The sequence below is a fragment of the Gymnogyps californianus genome, chromosome 15 (assembly GCF_018139145.2).
Source record: "Gymnogyps californianus isolate 813 chromosome 15, ASM1813914v2, whole genome shotgun sequence".
Lineage (NCBI taxonomy): Eukaryota > Metazoa > Chordata > Aves > Accipitriformes > Cathartidae > Gymnogyps > Gymnogyps californianus.
Genome location: NC_059485.1, coordinates 11,124,661 through 11,135,458, shown reverse-complemented (window position 1 = coordinate 11,135,458; position 10,798 = coordinate 11,124,661). Strand labels below are relative to the sequence as shown.

General features: G+C 43.3%; 2 protein-coding genes across 4 annotated transcripts in view; one reads left to right on the top strand and one right to left on the bottom strand.

The window, feature by feature from the left end:
- The first annotated feature begins 569 nt into the window (after nt 1–569).
- NTAN1 (N-terminal asparagine amidase) lies at nt 570–7,971 on the top strand. Its single transcript, XM_050905784.1, has 10 exons — nt 570–677; nt 1,850–1,952; nt 2,040–2,105; nt 2,731–2,839; nt 3,857–3,930; nt 5,274–5,327; nt 6,146–6,199; nt 6,750–6,847; nt 7,362–7,475; nt 7,656–7,971. Exons 1-10 carry the CDS (start codon nt 597–599, stop codon nt 7,833–7,835), a joined length of 933 nt encoding a protein of 310 aa, XP_050761741.1. The 5' UTR covers nt 570–596; the 3' UTR covers nt 7,836–7,971.
- Nucleotides 7,972–8,227: 256 nt separating this feature from the next.
- Nucleotides 8,228–10,798, bottom strand: part of PDXDC1 (pyridoxal dependent decarboxylase domain containing 1) — a 33,788-nt gene continuing 31,217 nt past the window's right edge. For all 3 annotated transcript variants that reach the window (XM_050906321.1, XM_050906322.1, XM_050906323.1), the window contains one exon: nt 8,228–10,189. In XM_050906321.1, coding sequence (XP_050762278.1) covers nt 9,927–10,189 — 263 coding nt within the window. In that variant the 3' untranslated portion in view covers nt 8,228–9,926. The remainder of the gene's footprint in view (nt 10,190–10,798) is intronic.

The window sequence follows — 10,798 nt, the reverse complement described above, 5'->3', positions numbered from 1 at the left end:
TTACCACGATTGTTTTTCTTACTGTTCATGCACGGGACAGCTGGAGGAAAAATCCTTGGTCTTTAAGGAAAAAATGTCCTCTTTGGGATTGTCTGAAAATTTAGTTTTGCGGTTGCTGGGGTGGAGGATAGTGGCGTGGGTTTATTTGTAAATTTGGGACTTTATCGTGGTTATTTCCAAAACGATTTCTTGTAATAACTTGCGGATAATCTCGCAGTCGCAGGAGGAGGGGATTTCTGCAGCGTTAACGTGTTGAAATCGTCAGGCGGTAACATGACCGGGCGTGTTTTCCGTCAGTGCCTCTGACCCCGTTTCAGGCGGCCACCGCTGCGGGGCCGGGCAGGGCCCGGGCTCGGACCCCGCCTCGGCCGCCCGCCCCCCGCAGACCCCGCCTCGGCCGAGCCCTCCCGCCGAGCCCCGGCTCCCGGGAGCTCCCGCGGGCGGTGCCGCCGCTCCCCTCCGCCCGGCTCCCCGCCGCCGCGGTTTCCCAGCGCCCCGCGCGGCGCGGAGACGCCCGGCCCGGCCCGGCGCGGCGCGGCCCTCGGGAGGAAGCGCGGAGCCGCCGCCTCCTGCCCCGGGCCTGGGCGCTCCCCGAGATGCCGCTGCTGATTAACGGTGAGCGGATCGACCTGTCCTGGCCCACGGCGGACATGATCCGCGCCTACCCGCACCTCGAGGTGAGGAGGCGGCGGCGGCGCGAAGGGGCCCGGCGGTGGGGCCCGCCCTGCCCGGCGGGGCCGTGCGGAGGAGCGGCGGGGCCGCGGGGCGGGGGTGCCCGGGAGAAAACCCGCCACCTCGCCCGGGCGAAACGGGTGGCGGGGCGGGGCGGCCCCGGGCTGAGGCGGCGCCCGCTGAGGCGGCCCGGGCAGAGGCGGCCCCGGGCTGAGGAAGCCCGGGCTGGGGCGGCCCGGCACCGCCGCGTTCCCCGCGCTGTGACAACGAAAAGACACGGGTTGACTGAAAATCAGTAAAATCAATGTCCCTGGAGGGGAGCTGTGGTAAATGCCCTGAGGCGAAGAGCGGCTGGTTGGCGTGTGAGGTGCCCGGCCCGCCGCTGCCCTCGCGGGCTGGTGGGTGCATCGGCCGGGCCGGGCTGTCCTTTTCTGCGCGAAATAACAAAAACTGGTGATAAAAGTCAAGATAGTAACTTTTAGGGAGGTGTTAACATCACTGTCAGTATATAAATGTTGTAATCCTAGCGGTGGACTGTGAGCCAGGAACTGCTGAGCAGAGCTGGTTGAGAAGATGTTTCTCATTAGAAAGTGCTTCTTTATAGAAACAGTTTTTGCAGAAAACCAGCACAAATTTGATAAAACTGTGAAGTGTTTTTTGAGCCCCAGGATGGAAATTCACTGCCTACCCAGCAGGTCTGTGACAAGAGCACTGCACTAGTCACAGCCCAGGAATCTGGGTTTTCCATGCACTAAGCAAGCTAATAAATAGCAATATTTTGATAAGTACTAAATAAATATGCTGGATTGTGGCAGTAGAAGACTGAAACTTTTACGTTTCAAAAGTTTCCTGTCCTGACTAAACTTCCAAGATCAGCTCTGGTATTGTCTAATGTAATCTTTGCCAAGTCCTATTGCCTTTTCTTGTACCTCCATTTTATCATCTATAAAGTAGCAAAAAGGGTTTTGCGTGTCTATGGAATGATGGGATTTAACAATTAACTAGATCAGTGGCAGGAAAGTGAAAAATTCTCAGAATTCAGAATACTCCATAATACAAAATATGTGTGTTTCTCTCTGACCTGGATCCCTTTGCTTTTCAGAGGTGATGTTTCTATCAAGTAATGGATACACCTGAGAATTCAGCCACTGTAGTCTCTATTATCATTTATCTTTAGGAAAAGGCAAAACTTCTGAGAAGTCAGCCTGCTCAAATTGTGGAACCCAAAGGTCTTCTATATGTCCAGCAGAGAGAGTTTGCGGTGACTACCCCTAAAGATGGTACGTAGGAACGTAAACATTTTTTCTTCTACTGAAGCAGTGATTGTGAGAGTGGAGTCCTTACAATGTTTCTCTCCTTTAAAATAGGTTCTGTTTCCATTCTTGGATCAGATGATGCAACTACCTGCCACATAGTTGTGCTCCGACACACAGGTATCTTTAAAGGATGTTCAGAACAAAACCTGTACCCCTGAAGTAATGAATTAGTAGTGGTTTATGCTGCATTAGTAAAATAAACTGCAATTATGTTTATATAAACTTGAATCTCAAAAAGTCACGTGATGTGTTAACTAAATGACTTGTTCAAAGAGTTGGCGTGTTTAGGGTCAGGGGTTCCATGTTCTGGTTGCTGAATGAGCGGATCCTAAACTTGATCTGCTCCTGTGGCCAGTGGGTAGTGGCAGTTGCAGACCTTGGCTGTGTTCAGCAGTTTGGGCCTGCAGGGTTTGGTAATAACAGAGGTAGAATTTGTGGAAAGATCCTCGCTACGTCCCTGGATTTCTGATATTAGAGACGTTGCCTGGTCCTGCTTAAGAGGGCACCTGTACCCTTCACGTGAGTTCTGGTGATTTTATAATGGGACACACAAAGAGGTTATTGTCTCATTCAGTCAGCCCATATCTTCTGCTGGAGGTCACTGACCTGAGAGGAAGTGGGGTGGTGATGCATGTAGCTCTTGAACTACTATAGTAGTGTAAACTGTTACTGATTTCAATTATGGTAGCATAACAACCTCCAGCAATGTCATTAACTAACTGTCTTCTCATGTCTTCCTCAGGCAGCGGAGCTACCTGCTTGACACACTGCGACGGATCAGACACAGAAGCTGAGGTGTCGCTCATCATGAGTTCAGTAAAAACTTTCTCTGGCACCACAGGATGCGGAAGGTCAGCTATGCTCTTATTTCTTGTATACTGGTTTTCACAAAGGTTACTGCAGTTTGTAAGGTGGGGAATTTTTATGTGATTATACGGGATTCAGACAAGGTAATCATGCAGGAAATATCTCTTGGTCAGGAACCACATGTAAAGTGAAAACGATTTCCTTGATGATGGTTTTGAGGGTATTTTTAGCAGTGGTTTAAAGCATGGTTCTGTTCTGAATAGTGTCTGTAAAATGCCATTGTGAGGTTTCGTGTTTACTGTTTCCAAGTTGACTTTTGTTTCAGATGTGTGAAATTTTCCAAAGAACCGTTTTTGGTTTTATGTTATATTTTTCCTTCCAGACTGTTGGTCTTGTAAATTCCTTTTGGGATCTGAGAATCCATCTGGGATTTTTCTAAGTCCCACATTTAAAAAAAAAAGGGGGGGGGGGGAGGGGACAGGACAGTGGGGGAAAAAAGCTCTGAAACGGAATTTAGCAAATAAGGTTCGTTCTGGATGTGGAGGTCTTTGCCCCTGTAGTTTGATAAGAACAAAATCTCAATGAACTTAGAAGATATGGTCTCTAAAAACTCATGATTTGTCAGGACTTGTCTTTACATAGACACTTCTCAGAGAAGAACCTTGCTGTGCTGTATGGTCCAGAATATTTGTGAGGAGGTCACAGGAGCAAAAATCTTCATGTTTAATTAACCCTTTCTTGGGAACTGAAAGGTGGTTACTAAGTTCAGTCCAAACTAGAGGTGCCGACCATCAGAGATACCATGGGGTTAGATAGAATTGCATGAATGTAATGCCTCTTCAAGTTTTTAATTTGTGCTATTTCCTGGATGATCCCTGAAGTGTTCAGGATGGAATTACCATAACTTGCTATGTAATGCAAACCAGCTTGGTGCATGCGACGGTAACAAGCGAGGCTTCTCTAATGATTGCTTTGCAGTTTGGGCTGGGGATTATTTTGTAAAGCTGTTCACTTCGGGATGTCTTTTTAATTGCTGTTTCCTGTTATTCCATCTCTGTTAGGCTGGAAGTGCACCTAGTTGGAGGTTTCAATGATGATAGGCAGTTATCACAAAAACTTACTAATCAGCTTCTTAGTAAGTTCACGTTTTTTCCACTCTAATGTCCAAAAAAAAAAATAGTTCTGACTGGATTTGGGTAAAGTTTGTTTGTAATCTGAGCCCCCTGTCACTTAATGGAAAGATGTGGATTCGCTTTGAAGGGTGTTTTCTCTGCCCGAGAACTTGGTGCGGAGAGGGGTTGGACTTCTGAGGCTTGCATGTGGCCAGTGTGTGGGATGGAAGGCCTAAACTTGTAATTTCTTCCTGGCTTATATTCTAGCGTGTAGAGTTGGGGCGCAGTTCAGCTGGGCTTGATTCCTGGCTCTGCTGCCAATATGCTACGTGATCTTGGTCAAGGGTTGTCACTGTCTAAATCTATACATGTGGGTGACTTCATTAGGTACTATTCATTTCGTACCTTAATGTGATGAGGTAAAATTTAATTATTGTTTGCAATTGTCTGATGAAAGATGTTATGTCTGTTTATAAAATCTATAGTCCAGAGGAGTGATTGCAGTGCTTTACAAACAAATTGGAAACATAAAGTACCTGCTTACCTGTAAGTGCTCTGGCTTGTGCTAAGCACTTTCTGAGTGTGGAGAGGCCTCGGCCCCACTGGAACGGGGAAGGGGCAGGGACAGGGACGGGGGCAGATGTCAGGATTGGAGGGAGGTGGCCAAGGGGATAAGCAAAAAGGAAAACGGAACCGGCAGAAGTCCTGGGATGCACCCTCGTGGCCATCGCACCTAGTGATTCCTGTTATCTGTGTTATATGTTGTATGAGAGTTCTGTACAGAATAAAGTATTGTGGTTAATTTATTTTTTTCCAACCTTCTGATGCATCTTTCATGCATCAAGTTACAATTTGAAATAATAACGCTGTATTGCTATTAGAACTTCGAAAGAAAGAGGGTTTTTTTCTGGTGTGTGGGATGGAGAAAAGCAGAATTAATTTACAGCTAATGAAAGACTGGGTTTGCTCGCTATATATGTAACATTTTAGGAAAATACATTTAAATATAGGCTGTTAAATGTATAGCGAACTGAAGCAGAGCTGATGTGATGCCAGAGCTAAACCAGTGTCAGTAAAAGGAGTAAGTAGCACAACACTTTTTTAGCATGTTTTTGCTATTACAAATGGCTACTCTCTGTAAATTACCGTTATGTTTAGTAGCTGTGGCTTTAATTTTATAAAAGGTAGTTTGAAGCAAATCTGCAAAACGCTCTTTGCTCTGTTGCCTCATCTAGGAACAGTGCGTTAGGTATCTCTGCCCATCTATTCTGCAGTGCACAGCACTGATAATGCCCCCTCGTCTATATACAGCACCTGCTTTGCCACCAGTCAGTCTTATACATTGCTGCTATCGTTGTTGCTGTAGGAGCATTCGATCTCCAACCAGATGATGTTCATTTAGTGACTTTCTGCGTAACAGGTAAGAAAATGTTTCCTTGGTTTTTGAAGTATCTTTAGTCACTGAAATCGAAGTGCCGTGTCTTTTCACACATGGCTTTTTTTATCTGTCCTGTAAGAAGGAACAGCACGAGTCCTCCGTAACGATTTGTAATTTTTAGTTTTATTGCTGGTAGTGTGTGTGGTGATGTCAAATAGAGAATGCAGCGAGGATTCTCTCCTTACCAAGTGCTGCTGAAATGCAGCCGATAGTAGAACCACCTGTGATCATTACCAGGTCATTTTGCCACCTTCGTCCTGTGGAAAGAGGCTGTGTGTCTGTGGGTATCTTAAGAGGCAATTGAGAAAAGGCACTTCCAGACCTTTGACCTGCCGGGTTGTTAGACCTGCCTCCCTGCAGGTTCAAATGAATTACTAGGCTCATTCAGTTGGTTCATAGTGCATGATGTCACATAAAGGAAGAAGTAATTTCCTTTTCTTCGTATCATGTTCAGGTCGTGTTTCCATCATCTTTGCATTTCAACGCTGTTGGTGACTTACATCTTTGAAACTTGGCATCGTGGTGTTTTGCATTCTGTTTTTTTTTCCTGTAAATTGCCCATGCAGAAGGTGGAGTGACAGTTGGCTGGAGCTGGCCATACTGTTTGTTAGTAGATAACGAGTTCTACTCCAGGACCCAGGCGTGTTGTTACTGATCCGTACCTTCTTTTCCATATTTCTTTTAGGCTTCCTTGGGTTTTTTTCTGTCTCTATGCAACATCAGATCTGCTGTTCTCTGATAACACAGAACTCAGGAAAAAAATCCAAAGTCCTGTGAGTTTGACTTTTTTTTTGTTACAGAACTAAATGACAGAGAAGAAAAGGATATTCACTTTCCAATCATTTATGGAATAGGTGAGTTAAATTAGAATTCAGTTATTTTTTTTGTAACTGGATTGCTTTTCAGATTCCAATAGTAAATGGGCTGCTTTTAATGACTAGGTAAAGTCTGTCCTAAAAGTGAAGTGCTGCTGTCAGAGGCGTAGGTAGAAATAGAAGTTTTCTTCTGGTACCACAGTAGGTAGATGCACACATGGAAGCGGCTGTGTACAAATGCAAGCAGATTTTTTTCATTTAACCGTACTTATGATTTTGTCAATATCAAGCTACTGTACTAACCTTTGAGGTTAGAATTCAACCTTCTTTTCATTGTTTGTGCTGTGTTTTTTCTAATTAGTTTAAGTATCTCTGAAAATGTTCTTCTGGAATATTGAAATGCTGCCAAAGCAAAATAAGTAGAAATATGCTATCACAGGCTAAGGGTCTGTGGTACTGAGAAATACAAGAATAGTATTTGATGGGTTCTAAAGTTCCTGCAACACAGTCGTGTTGGGGACATGGTCATTTTAAACAAGTGTTTTGTAAGAACTCATTGTTTCTGTATTTAAACTCTATTTCCTACCAGCTGTGAATGTTAAAACGGCGGAGATTTTCCCTGCCACCTTCCCAGAAAAAGGGCCGGATGAGGATTTGCGTTCAGCCCACGTTTTAACAGGAGCAACAGTGAGTAAAAGTAACACAGGAAAAAAGGGTATTTTTACTGGAAGGGGAGACCAGTTAGGGGCAATGAAATGTCAAAAGTTTGAGGAAAAAATACTTTGGGAGTGTTCTGTCAGTAACAAAACCAATGAGAAAGATGGAAGAGCAGAGGCAAAGGATGACAGTGGAGATCAAACCACTTCTGCAAGGGTAAGCCTTGTCTTGGAAGTACAGCTCTTGCACGTGCCGTTATGACTAGCCCTACAGCTTTCAGCAGGATAACTTATGTAAAGAGATTCAGGTCATGGGCATAATCCCAGCGGTATCTTTCAGTTCTGGGTTTGTTGTTTCACTTTAATGGCGTTTGTCAGAATAATTGGTTAATCTTAATGCAACAGGAATGAAGCGGGGCTGAGCTGGCACGCAGTATGTCTGAGGCAGAAGCTGCAGCCTAAGGCCTTCCAGATGAAGTGCATTTGCTGTCTCTCTCGTCTGTGTAAGCACTGCCTAACTCTTAAGGCTCCCTGTGTTGTTACAGCTGACTAACATTTACGATGCAAAGATGGAACAACTACGTATTGGGCCTTATTTCTGGAGGCCTTTCCCACATGTGGATTTCTGGTTGGAACAAGATGATAAACAGATTTTACAGGTACCTGAAACTGACTTTATTTTTGCCTTCTATCTGAGTAGAGAGAAGGGGTGGGGTCTGTCAAAACTTTCCCCAGTGTACTGCTGGGGAGGGTGGGAAATAATCTTATTAAAAGGCAGAATAATGGAGAACTTTGTATTCTGAGTGTCAAGCAGCTCTTGCTCCCCTCTTGTTTTTCAGAATCTTTCCACATCGCCCCTGGCTGAGCCACCCCACTTTGTTTCCCACATTAGATCTACGTTAACATTTTTAAAAGAACATCCTTTTCCATCTTGCTCCCTGTTTCCTGACAGGAAACCTCGCATCTACAAAAAAAACGAAGAAGGGTTGTGGGAACAGGTTTGTTCTGACAAGATCTAACCTGGAACCAACCACCACAACCGCTGTAGGGAACTATAGTCTTGCAAGAAGAGCAATTTGTTGCAAAAAGCGTATTGCTGGTCACAAATACCATTGTTCACGTGCTTTTCAAAATAAAATATTTTGACAGAAGTAACTTGCTTTTTCTGCATTACTTACATAGGAATCACTGCTACTTTGAAGTAAGAATTTGGCTTTGTTTATGTTCTATTGCTCCAATGCAGTAATTTGATCGGCACAGATAAAGAGAGGTAGCAGTGCTGAGAGAGCGAGAAGGGAAGTCATTACAGTGGTGTGTACTTTAGAAAATTATTTTCCACACGAAGTAAAAGGAAGCTGCACACACTTAAAGCTTACTGAAGTTAGGGAAGTATCCTTCAACAATAACTTAATTCAAGAGCTATAATTTGAAGAATCTTTATTGAAACATTCAGATAGTATCTAAAGAATGAAGCTCATTCCAACAAAACTACTGGTTTAACACTTCCAAATATAAAAACATTAAAAATTAATCCTTGTTTTAGATAACTTTATCATCCCCAACAAATTACTCTTATTAACATACTTCATTGCACCAAAGGAACCAATGAGGAAGACTAGTCAACTTAATTGTTTTTGCACTTTAGAAAAATTGCACTCTGATTTACATAAATTACCCCAACAGCAAAATTAACCTTGTTCGTGGCATCCCAGCCCCCCAGGATCTAGAAGCTGAGAGTTAAATCAGGTGACGGTACAATCCAAAAACCCCCAATTTTTCAGATTATCGACGTAAGTCCTGCTGCCACTACAGCCGTTATGGTATTACTGGATATCTTTTGGGGGGAGGAAAAAAACCCAACCAAAAAACAAATGAAGCAACCTACAGTACTTGTATCCAGTTCTACAGGGATGGGATGGTTCTCCCCAGAGTCAGATACCTTGGGGAAAGCAAGCTTTTCCAAAGATCTCCTTTCCACAAGAGGCTCTGAAAATTTGCAGCAGAGTGATTAAGATAATTCAGGGAGGAAGACTTCTACACCTTAGCTTTTGATTTATCCAAAGCTTTGCTTGTGCATTAAGTAGTCCTAGACACTATGAAGTTATGCTGTAGTGTAAATAACCTATATAATGTCTTTGAATCTGTACAATTCCTACCATAGGTAAGTTACTGTTATTCAAAAAATAAGTGTTGAAACCAGCACAATTGTATTGGTTTTTCAAGCTTTACTACAACTATCTTTAAAAATACACAACAGAAAGAACTCCAGTCACACTACATAAATGTGTTAAACAGTATTTGGTTTATAAATGCCGTGCAAAGGAAAATAATGGTGCGTTGGCGATTCTTTCCAGTGGCAGAAGCAAGAAGCCGTTTAGGCATGCAGAGGCACTATTTCTTTCTAAAAGGCTTAAAACTCATTAACTTAGTCCCCACTGTACCTAGGGCCTTCGCCAAATGGATCAAGTCATACAACAGCAGGAAAAAATGGTTGATGGCAAAGTACTATTCAGTGACTCCTATATACACAGGCATCCATCCCTAATGCTCACCGCACCACAACTGTTTGGCAATGTTCTTTATAAGGTAAAGAAAAAAAAGCAGCAAAACAAAGCTAGTGTGACTTCAGTAGATGTTTTGCAGGAGAGGCTAAACTGAATTTTAAATATTACAAAGGTGAACAATTGGCAGGTGATTTTTTTTAAGTGCATAACATAAAATAAGATCATTTTACAATTATTGGGTGCAACTGTAGTCTTAATCTTGTGTATGGCTGATTGGTTAGTTAGCAACTATTATCATGCTTGGATTTCTACAGGAAGGGTAACTGCCAATTGTTTTTACAAGTGTTTATGAGTACTTCATAGATTTCAGTACTACTTTGGTGACACTGACATGTAGAGGATTAAAGCAACTGTAACAAGTGTACGATAAGAGAAATCTCTGTCCCCGGGGGGGAATTTATATTTGTGCAAAATCCCAGTTAATAAGTTACAGTAGTTATTACTGTACTAGTGTGTGGCACTGTTCACATTTTAAATGCATCATTAATACCCTGCCTCCCAGGGCACGGGCGTCCTCTGCAGAGTCTGAAATCCACAGTCTGGATTTTATCTTTGACTTTCTTGTTCCTCTACCTTCGTGCAGTCACGTGGCGATTTGTCACTTGGAATGTCCTCAGTGTCCGACTTTGTCGCCTGTGCCACCTCCTTCTGCTCCTCTGTTTTTTCTGTCTCCAAAGGCCCTTGCTCTTGGCCAGGGGCTAGAGTTGGGGCTCTCTGATCCATCTTCTCCAGGTCATCACAGTGGCTGACTGAACTGGTCTCACTGAATGCATCAGAACTTCTTAGAGACCTTTTAAAAATTTTCTGACCTGTAAAGTGTTTGAAGAATACAGTACCAATGAAGGCAGCAAATACAAAATGCGTCTGTTTGCAAATACAAACTTGTGTATGTGCAAGTTAAGTTTCAAAGAAAGTACCTGAATTTTACAACTGCAAAGAAATAGATTTTGTTTGGATGCTAACTTGTACCCTAGACATACTTTCTTGCGGTTGCAGATCTGTATGCAAGGCAACAGCACCTGTTATTTTATCCTATGTACGCAGAGACTGTTAACATTCAGCTGAGAAACAAGCTGCCGATGTGCACAGTGAAGTCATTCTAGGGTAGAAACTCGCACTGAAAATCACAGGCTGGAAGCCAACCAACTCAAAAGGTGAGTTACAACCACGGTCTTCCGGCCAGTCACATCAACATTAATTACTAATGCAACTACACAGAAAGTGCCATAGATTTAATAGATCTTCACCTTAGGGTGACTTTGTCCACACAATATTAGGTAGCAACAGAAATGCAGTTGCTCAAATGCATGATTATACGTTATTTATGCTTTTATTTCAAATAAAACTTTTGGCTTGTTTACCTGCTAATTTTTAAAACTCAAAAATTCCAGAGGAAGATTCCAGACTTCATGGGCAGT